The 20,966-nt window shown below is 24.9% G+C and overlaps 1 protein-coding gene across 1 annotated transcript; it reads left to right on the top strand.

Annotated features, from left to right (window-relative positions):
* Positions 1 to 1,929: 1,929 nt before the first annotated feature.
* LOC135926050 (armadillo-like helical domain-containing protein 3) lies at positions 1,930 to 20,221 on the top strand. The gene is made up of 23 exons (XM_065461713.1): positions 1,930 to 2,052; positions 2,091 to 2,213; positions 2,258 to 2,338; positions 2,379 to 2,492; positions 2,529 to 2,624; positions 2,668 to 2,742; positions 2,794 to 2,871; positions 4,357 to 4,416; positions 4,699 to 4,742; positions 7,156 to 7,279; positions 8,862 to 8,917; positions 9,794 to 9,890; positions 11,507 to 11,774; positions 11,824 to 11,942; positions 12,832 to 12,904; positions 13,722 to 13,782; positions 14,088 to 14,176; positions 14,517 to 14,650; positions 15,011 to 15,137; positions 16,331 to 16,409; positions 18,286 to 18,364; positions 18,838 to 18,951; positions 19,897 to 20,221. The coding sequence occupies exons 1-23, from the start codon at positions 2,002 to 2,004 to the stop codon at positions 19,981 to 19,983; spliced, it is 2,229 nt and encodes a 742-aa protein (XP_065317785.1). The 5' UTR covers positions 1,930 to 2,001; the 3' UTR covers positions 19,984 to 20,221.
* Positions 20,222 to 20,966: the final 745 nt, after the last annotated feature.

Below are 20,966 nucleotides of genomic sequence, written 5' to 3'. Positions count from 1 at the left end.
GAAAAGCATACCTGGTTCCCGAGATAGAGGGGCTCAAAGGTGCAAAAAAGAGCCACTTTGGAATCTGTAAAATATTTAAAATGCTTATATCTCAAAAACTATTTATAGTAAAAAAATATATTTAATATATCCAATTGTAGGTAAAAAAATCTCTAAAGAGCTATTAAAAAACAATAAAAATTGGCGTCAATTTGAGCCGTACTTCCGGTTTACCTATTTTGCTTTATTTGTGTTTTTAAGCAAAAAAGGGAGTTTGTTTTCGAAATTTTTTTATTGCTTTTTATGACACCTTTGCTAAATATATATACAATGTCAAAACCTTGACGACAATATCGACTACAATAATTGAAGAAAAAAATAGATGGTGCTTTATGAAATTACGGATTATATAAAATTTTGCTGCTAACTTATCAAAAACTGGATATTATCACTTTTTAACTAAAATATTTGAATTTCTATTAAATATACTAATTAAACTGAGGAGCAGAGTGGGCAAATGCCAATTAGACACTTAATAATGTAACAAATTTCCAATAATTGATATCTTTCATATAATATTTTTAATTTTTAAGGTATCTAGAATTTCATCGAATTTTTCATCATTTGATGAAAATATTGATATATCTTTATTCGTTAAAACTTTATTTTACTTTAGATATTTTTTTCTTCTAATATTTCTTTTCACATAAGCGTTTTCTTTAATTAGAGATTCCCCTATTAATTGTAGGGATATATTAATATTATCAATAGCCTCTTGATTAATTATATGAGGGGGAGAATCAATATCTACATTGTCATTTGATGTATAAAAAATACTTGCTAATTTTTGTCGGCATAAAGAGCATACACATTAACATATCTAAATTGAATGGTAAATTTTTTTGGGTCATCCAGGGTAGAATCTTTCTTAGATTCTCGCGATACTAAGCATATCTCTGTAGATTAAATGGGTTGCAACATTCTAGTATTTGATACGTCCATCTGTGATAGAGAATAGATTTTAATTGATCTGCACCTAGAATATATGTTTTTGCACTCTCCGAATCGGTAGACAGACGATAAAATAATAAGCTGCAGACTGGTTGAATTATTTAAAATTAATCTGAACTGACAAGTTAAAAATATTACGCAGAAAGAGAGATCGTTTTAAACAGTTTATTTTGTAAAATATAATCTATATGCCTGATAAAATATTCGTTTTTACTGCAGCTGTTATACATTATCGAGCTAATAAGTCATTCACTATAGTAGCAAAGTAGAGATCTAAAAAATGTAAAACTTTTTAAGGATAGTAAGGGGGGGGGGGCAGAACTGAAAATTTTTATCACATTTCTTATAAACGTATCAATATTTTTATTTTCCTTATAAATCATATTTTTAAATCATTTGCGCTATCTATTTTTTTCATCAATTTTTGGTAAAAATGTATATTTCGGAAAAGTAGATAGCGTCGCCAAGGTTTTGACATCGTATATATATTTATGTGTTTAAATAAAAAGCAAAAAAAAAAATTCGAAAAACAAACTCCCTTTTTTGCTTAAAAATACAGGTGAAACAATATAGGTAAACCGGAAGTTAAAAACTCAAATTGGCGCATTTTTATTATTTTTTTAATAGCCCTTTAGAGATTTTTTTTACCTACAATATGATATATTATATATTTTTTTACTATAAATAGTTTATATATATAAGCAATTTAAAAATATTACAGATACCAAAGTGGCTCTTTTCTGCTATTAGAACCCCTATTTCTTAGGAACCAGGTGTGCTAGCGAGTTAAAATAAACGACTTTCTCATTTATATTCTTATCTAAATATTTCCAGAAAGGGGTGGGCGGAAAATGTGCCTTTTTTGATCGATTTAACATATATTAAATATTTGGTCATCGTTTAGTACCAATTTTAATTAGATTTATATTTGTTTCACCTAAGATTTTTATGCAGAAGAATCAAATTTCAAAACCATATGTTTTTTGAGATTTTTTAAATTGCACACCGGCTATGGTAAAGTTTAAGGAACGCTTAAAAACAATATATGATGATTTTTATTTGGTATTTTATTTGTAATTTTATCAAAATTATTTTTTTAGGGCAAAGATCTTTTGATTTTATACCCACATTTTATTGAGGAGTTCTTTTTGATCAAGGCAAATTCTAAGATATTTGAGGAAAAAGGTAGATTGTTAAGTTACGATGAATTGATTAATCTGAAAGTTTTTATAAACAATCAAAAATTTATTTATAACAATTTATTTAGGAAAATTTTAAAAATTTAATTAATTATTGTATAATGGTATTAAAAGAGGATCATCAGATAAAAATTTTCAATTCATTATTGGTAATTAATTTATTAATTAATTTTTATGAACTTATTTTAGACACTTTTTGGAATTTTCAAAATTATACAACATGTTGATATATTAGATACATCCAACCCACCTTTTTTATCATTATTCTTTGATATGAATGCTTCCAATTTAAATATTATTCAAGTATTATATAGTATAAAGAATTATTTATTTTTATAGGAATTAATTATAAATATTGAGAATTTATTTCACAAGAATAACATCATATCACCTATATATCAACTTTCATTCAAGATAATTATTTCGATATTAACAGTTACTCTAATATAATTTATTTATTATATATAAAGTTTTACAGATTGTTGAAAAATTGAATGATAATCAATTGATTGAATATTTTTCAACCCAAAACATTTTTGAAACATTATTCTCAGTAAGAACCAAATTTTTTTAAATATATATTCATATAAAAATACTTATCAAGATGATAATAGATCAGACCAATTATTTAGATGACATAATTTTGATATTGGTACTTCTTTTCAATTATAAAAAGTATATGGTAAATAATTACTTTATTACATTTATCTGAGTTAGTTTTTATTTTTAAAATCATATTTCAAAATCTTATAATTAAATTTAATTTAATTAACATCCAAGATTAAATTGTATATATGTAATATTAGTACTAGAACCCTGAAAATAAAATATTTTTTTTTTGGTCCAAGCTCACTCCAAAATTTTTATTAATTTTTTAATCTTGGACCAATCCTAATTTTTATTTTAAGCCTGAACCATCCAAGCTAAAAAATTAAATGACATTTTTATAAAGTTGAATAAGATAATATGACTAATTTTAACCAAATATCATAAAATTTTAATCATTTTATTAAAAAAATAAAACATTATTTTTAAAGCCCAGCATGGCCAGTTTTAAAAAATAATAAATTCTGCATTGTCCAATTTATACAAGCTTAATCTATAGGGCTCTAGTTAATAGTTTTGTTAAAAAGCCCAAATTGGGGTAGATTTTTTAAAATGGCCCTATTAAGCTTTTAGCCAAAATAATATTATGGTAAACCTGGAGATTTTGTAGATGGCAGAAATGTTTGGACCTCTATTTGTCATGAATTCAAATTTGGGCTCAGAAATTTATAATTATTTGATTGAACATCTTGAGATCACTGACCAAAGGACGGATTTATAGACAACCCATCGAATCCATGATAGGCTCAGACACCTTTCAGAAAATTGGTTTCAATTAATTTCCTGTTATCAAAATTTCCGCTAAATATAGTTCAAAATTCATGAACTCTAATTCCTGTTCACAGAATTGGCTTTTAAACTATTTAACGTAAATAAAAGTTTCACCTTATAAATTCTTTTTAGTTCTTTGGCAAAATGCAATTTAGTTTTTATATTTATCGATCATTTTTTAAAAAATATTTGTCTCATTATTTAAAAAAAATGTAATATTCGACATTTTTGATGCTAATATCTCGGGCCCTATTGGTATTAAAGGGCTAAAGTTTTGGATTCGATGTCTGCTAATAGTCTTTTAATATGAAAAATTTTATATAAATTAAGAGAGGTCGGGTTGTCAAGTTATCGAACATTTATACCCGGAGTAGGTAATTGGCGCTTAAGATAAATGGTACATGTCCCTAAACAGACTTGTCCAACCCTATCTGAACTTAGACAAACATTCTTCCCGAATCGGTAAGACCAGACTTTTATATTATATATTTTCGGGTCAGACTAGAACCTTGGTAAAATTTTAAATTTTTGAAATTTTTCTGGGTTGAATCATATCTATTTTTTAGATGGATCGAATATTTCTAAAAGAGTTTAAATATTTTTTCCTCCAATCGAGTCTAACCTATGAAAAATTAGTTCAAATATAGTACCCTGGTCTTTTAATACGAGAATATTTTTCAATCTCGGCTATTCATGCTAATTTCTTCTAGCATAAATGTATACACTATATATTATATGCGTAATCCTTACTCAATTGCTTATATGTATATAAAATCACGAATAAATTAAGAATCCACCTAACCCTTACATAATGAAGCTTTCGATCATCGACGAACAATCAAGTCTAAACGTAATTACCACATTTTTAATTTAACGGAAAAAATAATTATAAAAAGCATGTTCAAGTTTACTATGTAAATTTACTTTAGTACTATGTAAATTTAATTTTACACTTTTAAAGTATAATTGTTAAACCCGAGTCTTGGATTGATCTAAATGCAATTTTATTTATTTCATCATTTATTTTTCGTATAAATTATTTATTCAAAATTTGAAGGCCGATTAAAATTATAGTAAAAAAAACTTAAATTGATTTATTTTTGCATTTCTTTAAAAAAAAATTATACAAAAGAGATACGGATCATACGTTGCCGTCACGCTGGACACCTTTAACAAGTCATAAAGAAACTTTTTTGTTAAGTTTTAAAAGTTGCATTTTAAAAAAATCAATGATATCTAATCATAATTAAACGGGATGTAGAATTTTTAAATTTTAACAATATTTCAATATATAGAGGTAAAAGTCATAAAGAAACTTTTTTGTTAAGTTTTAAAACTTGCATTTAAAAAGAAATCAATAATATCTAATAATAATTAAACGGGATGTAGAATTTTTAAATTTTTACAATATTTCAATATAGGGAGTAAATAATACCTATCCCCAATTATCTAAAGTACCAAAAAATTTGCAAAGAGAGAATGAAAACTCTTCTAAGATTTTGGACAAAAATTCAAAAGGATAAAAAAAGCGAAACACATTATAAGGAGCAGGGTGGGCAAATTTTTATAAAATGTATTCGACTAAAAATACAAATACACTTCAAAAATAATATTTGAATATAAATAAAATACAATACGTTTAAAAAAATGTATTTTATAAATAAGAAATACCAGAGTTGTTATGTCATATCTGTATTTATATCTAGATACACTTTTATAGAAAGCATCTATATCTAGATACTATTAGAGATATATGTATCGGATACTTTTTAAGATACATTTTGATATACTTTTATTAACGCTTTTTTATCTAAAAATAGAAATATTTGAGTGCAAATTTTATCTCGTATGAGCTTAGAAATTAAAATAAATATATATTAAATAATATTAAAACGAATATAATAAAAATAATATGTGTCTGATAATTTTTTAAAACTGTATTGGTATCTAGATATGTTTTAGACAATGTATCTGTATCTAGATCCATTTAGACGATATATCTATATATAGATCCATTTAAAAAGTATCTTTTAACAACTCTCCTAAATGCCTATAAAAAAAATTCAAAAAAAGTATTTAAATACAAACTCTTCGCACAAATAAATACTTTGACGAATACATAAGTAGATTTTTTTAGTTACCACTATCAATTTTTTTTAACTTAAATAAGATTTTTTTTATTAAACATTTTCTAAAAATATGAATATCGTATAGTAATACAAAAGATCATTATATATGACGTTTCCACTTGCTAAGGAACGACCAAAATTTATTAAAATGCAATAAGACTTACTTTATAGTTAGATCTACTTTATATTATTCCCCAAAGACGGAACCATCTAAGCATTAGAAAAAATTTATCCTTGCTGGATTCTAACCCAGCACTATCGGATTGTGATACACCCCTTGAACCGACTAGGCCACAAACGCTATTCGAAAGCATCAAATTTTTTTGTATATAAAGATTAAATTAAACGCTCTCTAAAATTTTAATAAAAATACACAAAAAAATTAATTAACATCATGGCCCTAATACAAACATTATAAATAATATATTTATTGTTGTAGCAGTAGCATATCACAAATTATTTAATAATTGCAAAATGATTGATGTAAACGTTTTACATATCATATAATAAATTCCTGGAGGATGAAATCTATTGTTTTATCTGTAGCTGAGATTACATTTATCTTTTACTAACATTATTGATTTTTGATGATATTTTGAAAAAATTTTCATCCAAAATTGTCAATTTACATTTAGAGGATGTTGACGTTGTTATAGAATCCCGGCAAAAAATATTTTATACATAATAGCTATAATTTAGAAACTCCTTATCTAAATTACTATATCTTTCTCATCAAAAAAACTTGTATTTTCGCTTTAGGTAATATTCATTTTAAAATATATTAGGTTTTAAAATAAATGATATTAATTTTTTTGCTAACTCGGGTCACAAATTTAATATTTAAATAAGTGAATTTAAATTTTGTAATTCAATTTATATAAAAAAAAATTATATTCATCCGAAAATTTGTGAAATCATAATAAATACAAAATACTTTTTATTTTATAGTATTTAAAATACAAATACTAAATATTTTCCAAAATATTCAAATAAATATAAATACAAAAAAATATTTGTATTTAGTATTTATACAAGAATTCGTGTTACTGCCCAGTCCTGATAATGGGAGCTACTTTTATCGGCTTTTAACACCGTAGTTAAGGAAGGAATAGACCCAAGATCGTCAGTAAAATGGGGGGGGGGAGTGGTGATAGTAAATTTTCTCCCTATATATATGCCATTTTTTGCTAATTTTGATTAGGAAGTGAGTAGAAATAAAGACTATTAGTGACTTAGGATAGAAGTTGCTGCTTTGATCTATAATATTGTAAATATAACAATTCTCATTATAATGGGAAAAAGTTGTTAGGCTCACAAAAGCTGGACTTATAGGAAGAAGAAAAACCATTTAAATAACAAAAATAATTTTTTGGGGGTTATTTAAAATATTTTTTTTTCAATGAGGATTTAGTTAAGAAATTCCTCGCAAAAATTTGTAAAAAACATGATTTAAAATTTAGAAACTTTTCGGAGAATAAGAACCGCCTAAACAAGAATCACGCCAATCATTCTAACGAGAGGGAACAACTCGAAAATAAAAGTTCGGGAAATTGGTACTACGGATTATGGAATTCCTTGCGAATAGTAAGTATCTTGTTAAATTATACCGTTATAAACAGGGTTTTTAAGTGGTTCAATTTCAATTGTTATTTCAAGAAAAAATTATATCAGCTTGCTCCAATTTTGGATTTTCGGTTAGTTTCGATCAGAGTTGAATTTTTTTTTAAAAAATTTTTTTTAAATGAGAGATATTTGATTAATTTTTTTTAAAAAATGCCCAAATCTTTTCTAATTTCATGCATAAAAAATGTTTCAAGATGAAATCAAAAATTTTAAAATAAACATTTACAAATTTTTTTTAAAGATTTTCTTTAAATTCTGGTTTCGATTAAAGTTTGAAAAAAAATATATTCCATCTAAACTTTAGAGAAATAGAATTTAAAATTCTAAATTTTATATTTCTGTAATTCTTTATATTTTTTTGTAATTGCGTATTTAATTTAGCCACTATAATATAATAGATATTATATAAAATTTTACTATGTGGCTAAAATTTTTTTTCAAAAGTTTTAAAACTTTAAGGAAGACTAGTTCATGGTAAGAAATTTTTTTAAAATTTTAAAAGTTTTGGCCACATTAAAAATTTTCCAATAAAAGAAAGGTAAACCTATTTTTTGATTGGCTACAGGATAAATAAAAGTAATAAATTTTATGAAATAATTTGGTGAAATGTTACTCAAATTGAAGTTTTTATATTGAGATACTTTTTTATCATTTTAAGATTAAAAATGTAAATTAAAAAAAATAAATTAAGAAGAATATTGGGAATATATGGTCTTTTTCTTATTAAAAAACAGGTTTTTTAAAAAAAACAAATTTATAAATAACATAGGAATAAATTTAATTTCAAAATTGACATAATATGAAATTATTTTATATTGTCTAATTAATTAGAAATTTGCTTGATAATTATTATATTAAAAATATAACGAATTTGGTATTGATTTGACAGTGATAATTGCATGGGAAATTTTTAATTTGAAGGAAATAACGGATTTAAAAAATTAATGACGTAAATATTTCGCAAGGAAAATAGAATCGCAAAAAATTAATAATATATAAAAATTTCAAATTTGAAGGTAATAATCTAAAAATAAAAATAATCAAAAACCATGCGAACCAGTTTAAATCTAAACTGGATTAAAATATTTATGATTCGGTCCTTTTTTTATAGTTCAGTTCAAAACTGGTTAAATGTTCTTTTAGACGGTGTTCAAATTATCAAAAAATTAAATTCGTAAGCTTTTGAAATTTTATTGAAAAAGAACTAATAAGTGTTTTTAATATAAATTTAAAAAACATGTCCAAAATAAAATTCTAAAAAATTTTAAAATTTTTAATGAAAGTTTTAAAACATTTAGAATTTTTAAAAAAAGATTTTTGACATAGTAAGAAAACCTTTTTCAAATCATACTTTCTTCAATTTTGATTCGTAATTAAAATTCTTGCCCCCCTCCCTCCGACTGCATTTGATTGACCACTAAAAATGATGCTATTGAGTTTAAAAAAATATATTATTCATTTTTACTTGAATTCTTATATAATTTAATGTTTCATGGCCATAAAATTTTAAATTTTATTTCATATTTTTCAAATATAAAAAAAGTCACCCACAGCTTATCAATCTGATCTCGACGCTCGCGATATATCGGGAGAGCATAGGTTTTTATTTAAACTATGATAAATATATATATTTTTTTCTAAATTTGGGCGAGCTCTTTTATTTTAGTGGCATTGGTTTGATTATTCCTGTTAATACGTGTTTTAAAAAAAATATATTCTTCCTCTTTAATTCTGTAATGATAATTTATAAAGGAGAACCTTTCATCTCATAATTATTAAAGGGAAAAGTTCCGGTAACTTCCACATAGATCAGTTATTTAACCCCCTCCATTTTTTACATAAAAAATAAAGCCTAGTCTAAAAAAAAATTTGCGAGGCTACGTAATCAATTAGGGATTTTATTTATTTCATTTAATTTTATATAAAGTGCTTCTAATGTATATTTTTCAATACTAAAATCAAAATAAAATACTGAGCTTGGGTTTAAAAATTATCCCGAATGATAAGATTTTATAATTTTTGGCCAAATTGAGTTAGACCTCTTTAATAATCAAGCAGCGATTTATTTAGAGTTAGTGTTAAATATAAAACACACCGCAAGTTAAAATGTTATAAAATAAATTTTTTGGGGTTAAACTTGTTTCGATTTGACCGACATCTTTGCGAGAAAGCCGTATTTATAGATATAATTTAAAAAAATATATATAATGATTTATAAATTCATTTTTATACTTTTTTGTATTAAAAATAGCGGTTATTAATAAATATTTATTTATATCACAGGCATAGACAGGATTTTTTTAAGAGAAGGGAATTCCTCTCAACCATTCCTCCCCTTTAGTAGACATTTGACCCAATCGGACGGGTTACATTTATTTTTTAAATAATATTGGGTTTTATAATATAGTTATCCTTCTTATTTTTAAAAACGATTAGCTTATTCATGCTTAATATTAAAAAAAAATTATTGCTTAGCTATAGAATTTCTAACGATGAATCCAGTAGTATAGCTCTCTTGGCCTTTTACGAAGCCGTTTATTCTAATAGGAGTTTTATAACCACTCTGACCCACGTAAAAAAATTAGATTTATTAGATTTATATTAATTTTTGCATGCTATAATATTTTAACTGAATTAGTATTCCAAAGTGATATATTTTTAAAAACTATCCTATTTATAAAATGTGATGATCAAACGTCCATCTCGTCCCGTCCCTACTTATCTTTAATTTTTAAAATGGGACGCATCCTAAAAACGCTCCACCAGGACAGGACTTATTTCAAAGACTTTTAACTTTTTATTAATATATTCATTAAAAATAAATAGATATATAATTATTTTTATTACAAAATTCGAAAATAAATTTAATATCATATTGTAAGGAAAAAATATTCCCTATGTCTCAAAGACTAACCATAAACGGAACGCAAATGTTAAACGGGATTGTGACCGGCATTTGATCACAGCCAAAAACATGTTTTCCATTTGATCATATTGAATTAGTTGTTATTATTTTACTTTAATTATTTACTAACGCATAAAAAATGAAAAACAAGCTTTGCTTGTATCTAGAGCCCTGCACAGGCTCTCCGAAGCCCGCAAACGTTGTTGAAGAAAAAATTAAAAATTATAAACATCCTCAATAACTATTTTATTTCATCCAAATGTCAATCTGAATCACATGCCTTAACGCATTTTACTTATTCATTTACGTAATTTCCATTTCCCAAATTAACAATTTTCTGTAACTGTGATGTATTGTGACTAGTTAAAACTCTATTACTTACATACATCCGATTCCATCACTTTAAATAAAATACATATTATTATTCTACATTTTGTCAACAGAAATCTATAATATTAATCTTGTTATGACAGTTATGAAATATTTTCATTTGATAATTTTTGTTTTACCGAAGATCTATTCAATTAAATAGCCTCAGATTTTTTTATATTTAAAAAATTGTTTATAGAATGGATCATTGGCAAATTATAATAACCTATTTATGGGGGTTAAATATACTTTTATTTAAGGTGGCAATGTGAATAAATACACATAATTTTTAATTTTTCCTTGATGATATAATATTTAAACTCAAAGTCAAATTTTTTTAGTCATGCTCGGGTAGGGATGAAACAAAAATTTGTGCTCGGGTTCAAGTCTGGCCGCCAAAAAATTACTTCGTACGTAGGGCTCTTTTGTATTATATTTGGATGTGACATATTTTTCACTTGTAATATCTAAAATAATAGAGTGCGCATATACATATATTAAGTAAGAAAATAAAAATAAAAAGTTATATATAAATGCAAATATCGGCCGGCATCGGGTATTAATTATATAAACTAGCTATCCTTTTTTTTTCTTCTCTCACTTAATATCTATATTATTTTTGTTCCAAGCATAAAATAAGGTAGTTATACAAATATATTAAATATTATTATAATAAATACTAATAGAAAATGAATGAAAGACAAAAAGGCATTTTATCCTTAAAAATAATTATAAGATTTAGATATTTCTTTATCTTTTTACTAAAAAACCAGTCTCATTTAGATGTGGATCACTTCTATCATTTTCTCCAAGCATAAATTTATGTGGTACAAATATAATAAAAGTTATTATAAAGAATGTATAAATAACTATATGATTTAACTATATCTCCATCTTTTTGCTAAAAAATCCAGTCTCATTTAGATATGGATCATGACTGCCACGTTGTAGAGACTCACGCGAATCCCAACAATATTCCAATTAATACCCTAAACCAATCAACCAATAAACATCGAATAGCCAATAATGGCTCAAGAGATAATCTACAAATTAACGATGATTTGGCCAAAGTTAATAATTCTTACGCTAAAGAATTAATTGGAGGTATCAACTCCACTCAACCCAAGAATCTGGTCACCATATTTTTGGAATACACCTCTATCATGTTCTTGAATGTTAAAGGTTTGTAAAATATTTTTAAAATATTTACAAAAAATGCATTTTATATTAGAAAATTTTGATCGTTGCAAGTTATGCTGTCTCATATTGACCTGCTTAAGTGAAGATCATTATTCCAATTCCTTGATGCACGATTTAAATCTTAATTTTACTGTCAATTTACATAGAAAGGTTGATTAACATATATCATTTTTATTTATTTATTTCTAAATTTTTCTAATGCATTTATATTTTAATTTATTAATTATTTGTATGTAAATCGATTCCACCACGAATCTTTACAGAAAATATAAAATACTTACCAAACTATTAAGCCCAATTTTTTTAAAAGGTATCTGACATAAACCAGACTAGACTGACACCCTAGGATTTAATTTGTAGAGATTAGAATTTTTAGTTGAGGGGATGGGGCAACCCACTAAAGGTGGGGGGAAAAATTACGCATTTAAAATCTGATATCTTTAAAAAAATGTATGTAATTTTTTGATGAAACCGTTTTAATGATTTTTTAAAATAAAATAATGTTCTCATTTCGGAAATCCAAAAGTTTTCATATTAAACATATTAAAAAAATAATTAACAAATTTGGTGAATTTATTCCTTTTTTTAAAACAATGAGTGATAGCAACATTTAACTTTTAAGAACATACATTAGAGAAAATTTTATTTTTAAATAAGGCTACGTTCAAAATTGATTTTAATTTTTGTAAGCATAATATATATAGATATAACTGTCCGTTAACGGGAATTCGTGACGAAAAATACAAAAATACAGCATATTTTGTAAATTTTGCCATGTTCGAGTTAATTGTGAATAAGGGGTATTATATACATTTTTAGTTACGAAAAGTTAATTCGCTTTGGACTTAGTAGGGTAAATAAATATTAGAATTATTCGTTAATTATAGAATTATATAATATTCGTAATTAGATTTTGGCATAATTAAAGTCAAGTAACTAGTTATATTTTATCAACAATAACTAGTGCTAGTGTACTGATCATTAAAAAAAAATATTTCTTATTGTCTTTATTTTATTTTATTAAAAAAATAATAACTAGCCATTACTTCATAGGAGAAAACTCAATCAAAACGGAACTCTATCCCCTAGACCATTAATATGCTTTTTATTAGGTAAAAAAAATTATCTTTTTTTAAACATTTAATTCTCAATTTGTACTTGGTGTGAGAAAAAATGATTATTCTTAAAATTTTTGAAGATCAAAATTTTTTAGAAACTAGGATTTCATCATGAAAGATGAAGTTTTTTTTAAAGGTAATTTTATTTAAAAAACGGTTTCAATTTAGAAATAAAATATTAACGATATCAAAATGAAATATATTTTTAAAAAGAACAAATGAGAATATATTAAAAATTATATGAAAGGAAAATATAAATAAATTTTTATATAATAAACATTAAAAAGTACTTTAAAAAAGTAGTACATTTAACACTAGAGAAGAGTGAATGTTTAAAAAATTAGACCGGCAGATTTCAAGAGAAATCTGCTGACGAAGCTGAAATCTATCTCCATTTTTTGCCTTGATAAAATTAATAGCTTTATTTTCGAACATGCCTTAGGTTGTTGTGAACACTATGTTTATGAGGCCAGCATATTTGTTTTTTAAGCATACTTATATATTTTAAATGGCAGAAAATGTGAGGTCAGTTTTCCTGCAAAATCGATACAAGTATAGTTCCAAGTTAGTGGGAGACCATTAGTCCAGGGGATAAGGATATATTTTCTCATAAAAGATTTTTTACAAAAAAGATTTGGAATTTTAGATTTAGTATGATAAAACTTATATTTTGAGAATTCAAACTCTGATTATAAAGGTAAAATTAGATATAATATTGTTAATGTTGAATGCATATTTTCTTTTTATTTCTAAAAATAAATTTCTTATATAATTGGTCCCTTTTTTTTACCCAAAAAATATTTAAAAAAAGATTTATTGTCCGAATTTCTCATGTGCCACCTCATGAAGAATTTTCCCCACGAATTATACAGGTAAATTTGATAAATTTATCCCTATAAAAATAATATTTTTTTTACATGATTTTTCTCAACTAAATTTTTTTTCTTCATTAGTTTTTTATTAATATTTTTTTTATTCCCTTTTTTATAATTTATACCTCCAAAATCATGAGAAGATTTGCCCGATTATGAGTAAATTTAGTATAACAATTTTAACAATGTACTTTGCTTTTATAATCTTATTCTGTTATGGTGCCGGAATATAAATTTAATATAAAAATTAGAAAAGAATGAAAAATTTATTCAAGAAATATAATCTTTTTTCTTCATACTGCCAGCATATGTTTAGGTATCGTACACAGGGTTCTATGTTACCAAAAAAGAGCCAAGTGTCGTTTGCCTTACGAATGGAATCAATTGTGGTCTGGTAAATTACTATATTATATATATATTTGTACGAATTTAATTAGTTTATACTAGACGGACTCAATTTTTTAAAATTTTTAGCCGAGTCTGAAATCAGCAGATCTCTGTTATACACTAAATTAATCACAGAATTGTTGATCAGATAGGCCGTTGTCATTTTTAAAATTATAATTTATTTAAGCCTAGACTTAAAAAAAAAATTCTTCCCAACAGAAAAGCAAAAATAAGCAAATAAAACCTTACTATCCAACTAACGACATGTAAATAGATTTTAGTATATAATACTATCAGGTTTAAAAAAGATCAATAATAAAATTTTAAAAAAAATTAAATTTGATAAGCACTCTTCACTACCCTCAAATTCTTGATTTCCAAACAAAATTTTTTCCGTTTATGCCAAAACGATTCAAACAATTCAGAAAAATTAGATGATACTGGAACCATCCAATATTTTTATTTACCACTGATAAATCAAGTATATAAGTGAAAAAAACATTGTATTTATAATAAAAAAAATGAAGATATTAGAATAATTCTGGGATACATTAACTGAGTCGCCTGGACTAGTATTGTATTCCCTGGTTTAAAAAAAACGATTGAATCACATTTTTAGCCAAAAAATGTTACCTAAGCCTTGAGATTTAGCCAATTGGCGAAATTTAGAAGCTTACGTTATATTTTTTGGCTAAAATCTTTACTTTTTTTAAAATCAGTGAAGTCAAAAAAAGTAACAACAATTAATGATAAAAACTGAATTAATTTATTTAATATGTTTTGTTTAATTTGAAAAACCTTTTCTTCTTTGTAATTTGATTAAAACTTGGGTGCGTGAAAGATTATCACGATATTTAACTTCTTTATCACTTTCGGCGACAATTTTCTTCCTAGCCCCCAAATCTACGATCAACTTTACTACGAAATGGTTAGGATGCACGAAATTTTCGATAACACCCAAAATTTACGTAATTTATTTATTATTAATTTTTTTTTAAAATATTTTTTTTGTTTATTGAATTTTTAGTTTTCCTTGTTATAAAAAGGAGAAGTTTCGATCAAAAATAATAAATTATAAAAATTGTAGAAAATAAAATGGAATAAATAACGATTTACCTTTTTTTTTTTGAAATTAACCCTTTTAAAAAAATATATATTAGATCTACCTATTCATTTTTTTTTATCGAACTTTTTTTTAATAAGACCCTTTTAATTTTTTTGGTGGGTTAGGGTTAAGCTTATTCAACGAATACTAATCGATTATAAATTATTCGTATTCAATTCTTTTGAACGATTCGAATATTTATTATTTATAAATATCAGAGACCTGCAGGCCCGGCCCTAAGCCCGGCCCGGCGGCCTGAAAATTAAAAAAAAAATATCCGGGCCGGGCCGTATATTTTAAAACCAAATATTTCAAATCGCCATTATTAGTTATAAAAATCAAAAATAAATAAAATATATTTTTAAAAAAAATCCGGGCCGGGCCGGACCTTGCAAATGGTACCTCTGCTGATAAATATACCAATTAAATAAGAATGGTATATTTAACTATTCGTACGACGAATATTTGATTGTTTTAAAAGAATCGAATTCTAAGAATTTATTATTCGATTCGTTTTTTAATAGTAGGGTTAGAAGATAGCTGTATTAACGATTAAAACGGCTAAATTATAATGATCGTCCATTAATGTTAGAAGAAGTTAACAAACAAAATTATATATGATATATTATGTAACAAGAGTTTGTAACCGTAATCTGAAACCCTCGGAAACGGGATAAATTGAGGAACCAATATCTTAAATCCTTATATAAAAATTTACAAGAACCAGCAAAATTTCCGGGAAATCGGTTCTAATAAAATGTTTGCAAATTTAAATCTATATTTTTAAGTTGTTTAACCTCGACTATAACAAAGTATTAGGTTAGATTTCGTATAAAAGGAACCCTCAATAATTAATAATTAAATTTGGTTTAGCATACAGTAAATTTATTGAGAGGCAAACCCCCTCTAATAATATATTTTTTTTTGAAATACCAAGTATGATAATAGGAATTTACAACATTATGGTGAGACTCACTAAAAAGGAATTTTTAGATAATTTATTTGTTTTCTAAATTTTTTTTATACATAAAAATTTTAAACAAAATCAAAACCTAGTCAATAAGGTGCTATCCGATCAAGACAACACACACAAAGATTTAGCCTTTGAATTATCCAATTCATTCGTTAATATCAAGTGATTACAATTTTGAAAAAAATACATTATTATAATAGATGATAGGACTTAGTTAGTTGGTTGTTAAACCGCTCGATTTGAGCCCATTTTTAAAAACGGCTAACTCAATAAAAAATATTTCCTAAACCTCTAGATTTCACGAATAGATGTCCAAACCTTTGTGCTATCTATGAACAAAATCTTTAGGCCCTATTATTTTCTGGATGAAATATTGAATTAGCCGTTTTTAAAAAACACTGGTTTTTGTAAAAAAAATTAATAACAATAAATTTAGGTATTTTGGCATATTTTTTTTAAAGAAATTAATAAAACTTATGGTTATTAATTAAGTAATTGTTTTTTTCCCTCTGTCTACACTATAAAATTATACTTTATTTGTTTTCCTGCATAGTTATACCATTTTAAATTTATAAAATATCATTTAAAACTCAAAGTATAAAATTGCAAACCTTGAAAGTATCATTTTAAATATGTAGAATCGAAGGAGTATTTTACCTGGTCAAATATTCTAAGATATTATTGGTGAATAAATAGATTGTAATTAACTAATATGTACTTAAAGCATAATCTAATTAGGCTAGAATTTATTTTAAAATATATTTGTATCATAAAGGCATCGATTTGATTCAAATTTTATATTAAAATATTAGAATTTCATTTAAAATATAAAAATCAAAGAAGATTTCTCACTATTAATCTGATTGGATCTCAATATATAAATAAATATAATAATTTTACTAAGGCGTGGTTTGAGAAAATTACTACGATTTATTACAATTATCCAAACAAGATGGGCATTGCCAATAAAATATAAGGAGCAAATACAAATATGCAAGAAAGCTATGAAAGCAGTGTTGAAGTTGTTGGATATTTGTCGGAAAGAAATTACTAAATAATATATTAAATGAAGAAATATTTTAAACGAAAAATTTAAAACTATTCTATAACAATTGGCTATCATATTGTTTTAAACGCAAAGGGATAAATTGCTTAATTTGGAAAGTACATAATTCATTCATGCCATGATTTGTTAATTTCTCCACCCGAAGAAAAAATACGTTTGAAAAGAAAAAACGATACAAACAACACATGTGCTCACACTGCTGATTATTTATTGGATACCCAATATAAGGTAAGTATTTTAGTAGTAGTGAGTTTGATGAAGCATGTGATATAATACAAGAATTAGGCATTCTACAAGGTGATGATAATCAAATATTTTAAGTAATATAAATTTCAGATGTAAAAGCGGCTGTATATTTAAAAATATTTGGAAATCGTTACTTTTATAAAAAAAAACAATCACATTTCGGGTTGGAATGGGCTTTGTCCACCTAAGAGAAATGTCTAATATTTTACTAACAATTCATAGTTATACTTCTTTTTCACAACTAAATTGGTCGATTTGGGGTATATTCATACGAAGAAAAGAAATCGATTGAAGATCTCGACAACAGTTGTAACATTGATTAAAAATATTAAGGAAAATGATAATATTGAATTAAATCGGATCAAGACTCTGCCATTAAAACATTAATTATATAATTTAAAAAAATATAATTTAATATTACATAGATTCATTTTTTACTATTATATATAAAATAAAGTTAATATTGTCAAAAAACATTTATTTGAATTTGACAATATTTGACCAGGCAAATATCAAATTGACCGAATCATATTTGACCGATCAAATGCACAACCCTGTTTAAAATGATACTTTATTTGAGATAATACTTTACTAGGAGGTAAAATAATGATATATTACTTAGCTCTATATATCACTAATTTTAATCAACCTTAATCTTTCTCGCTAGTTTTTTTTGGGCCTATAAGTAAATTTACATTATTTTTTTTTAAAAAATTTTATGTGAAGCGCTATCATTATCCACTTTCGCTCGAAGATTAATTTCGTTTCCGATCGTAATAATATCCAATCTTTTTCTCCCGAACAAGTTAATCTATAAATTAATATTTCTCCTCATTTGATTATCAAAGCATTCTAACTCCATTTTTGGCCCAAAATTAATGTTAGGCTTTAAATTTTTATAATTATGGGTCACTCACCTCCTAAAACTTTACCATTTTAGATATTTAAAAAAAGACGCATAATTTAACAATGCTTTTATGTAATAAAATATCAATATTAACTACTATTTCTTGTCTTAGAAATCAGAATGATGCTTCTATATATTTATATTATTCTAGTTTGTGTATCATTAATCATATTAGTCTAAACCATGATTTTTTTATAAATAAGGGGGAGGCAAGACATTTTTTTTAGCTCCAGGAAATTTTAATCATAATGATTATTATATTTTTTTGATATAATATCTTTGTTTAATTGAGGATGAATTATTTTTTTTGATATAATAATTTTACATTTCTTATCTGCTATATAATTTATATTTTAAAAATAAATAAAAAGGTATTAGAAATAATAAGGTGCAATTACGATAGCCTAACGCTTAAATTGCATCAAAATTTGTACGTTTATCCCAAATACAACGAGGAAAATGAATCAGCATTCATGGAAAAAATAGTTTACCAAACATTTAAAAAAAATTAAATGAATTAAATCTCAATATATTATTCTCTAATCGATAATTATCAATTTATTAGCAATTGTAAAATCCTATTATGAGATTGCTTCATCCCAATAATTGTGCCAAAAAACAATGTTATAATTAATTAGAAATCCAAATTAATAGAAAAAAATAACAATTTGTTCTTCTAAATATAAGTTAGCGTAGAGTGGAGAAAGTCTTTTAGATCTCAACGACGCATTCATCCAGTTGGGGTTGGAAGTTTGACCTTCTCGCTAGTCTTTGAAAGTTTTTCTTAGTTATGCCGTTAAGCATTCTTTGTCTGCAGTCCAGCAGTTTTATTTAAAATGCTATAAAATAATCATTTTTTTATAATCTTAAACTACTTGTTTAGGTTTATCTGGCATAAGGACTATTTAATAATCCGATTAGCATGTATAGATTACCTAAAATTAATTTCATATATTTTGCCATATATTTTTTAATTTATATGAAAAATCTATAATATTATGAATGGGTTAAAAGTTTACTGCGAAATTTTCTAAAACTATAATAAAGTCGTCAACGGGAGGATTCTAGATTAGTCTTTATTTCAGATTAACTAGCTATATTATATACTATTAATTCAAATTTCCAATAATGATAAAAATCACAATAAATAGAAAAATTAGGAATATCTAAAATGATAAAAAAAATTTAATTTAAAAATCATCTAAACTGGGAATGTATAAATACTTAAATGAGAGCTAATGGGATCTGCAGTTCCCCAATCCAAATTTTTTTTAATGGAGGTAAAAAATAAATAAATAAATTATAGAAGTCTTCTATCAGTAAGTACTCCTATTATTTTTTTTATTATTTTAGAAGATAAGGAATTTTACAACCAAAATTTAAAATAAAAATCCTCTATATTATAAATTTTAATCACTTTTTCCCCTCAGGTTAATACCATGCTAGTTCTGGCGAAAGACGCGAATAAAAAGCCGCTGGAGATCGATTATTTTCAAATCTTGAAGCTCTTATCCTGAAAGAAAAAAAAGAAAAAGAAATCATCATATTTTGTTTGATATATTTCATTCATTTTGATATTTATAGGGGAAAAAAAAACATAATATATTATATTCACTTTTGTAAACGATGTTTTTTTATAGGAAAAATATAGCTATGATTGTTTCATTATTGTTGTCAGCTGTTTATATAATATTTTTATTTTTCGAAATACTTATTTGGATATTTTGATATATAATTTTGGGCAGGTGTAAAATAAAATTATAAAGACAAATGTAATAAATTTTCTATTGCAATTCCTTCTGGTGTTAATTACAAATTAAATGGATATCCACCTCTCTCAATGCATTTCTGCCGAAGTGCTTATGTACCTAGGGTTTTCTATGCTTCATGGTTTATATAAACAAGATATAGGTTCAGGCATTATTTTGGCTAGTGAGACTTGCAATTATAAATATGCTGTATTACATGTTTTATGACATTTTTTGAACCATATTTGAGGAAAATGTTAGAAATACAGTAATCGTTGACTAATTTCTTTTGAAGTTTTATATAGATAGCTCTACTTTGGGTATAATTCCTTAACTGGACATAATAAAATTATTAAAAGAAAATTAAAATAACACTTAGGTAGGAATATTCATTCATAATTATAACAAAATATACCATGAAAATGAAATCATAAAAATTATCAAAAAATCCTTGCAAATATACAGTAATCGTTGATTAATTTCTTTTGAATTATATAGTAGCTCTACTTTGGGTATAATTCCTTAACTGGACATAATAAAATTATTAAAAGGAAATTAAAATAACACTTAGGTAGGAATATTCATTCATAATTATACCAAAATATACCATGAAAATGAAATCATAAAAATTATCAAAAATCAAAATATTTAGGAACACTTAAATTTTAAAAAATATATAAAAAATAAATTTTTCTTTTTTGGGTGTACTTTTTTTTTGATTGGACTTTTTATATTTTTGAATGGAAAACCCT

This window comes from Gordionus sp. m RMFG-2023, chromosome 3, assembly GCF_954871325.1.
Source record: "Gordionus sp. m RMFG-2023 chromosome 3, tfGorSpeb1-WG-v2, whole genome shotgun sequence".
NCBI classification, from domain to species: domain Eukaryota; kingdom Metazoa; phylum Nematomorpha; class Gordioida; order Chordodea; family Parachordodidae; genus Gordionus; species Gordionus sp. m RMFG-2023.
This window is presented reverse-complemented; position numbering and strand designations above follow the sequence as displayed.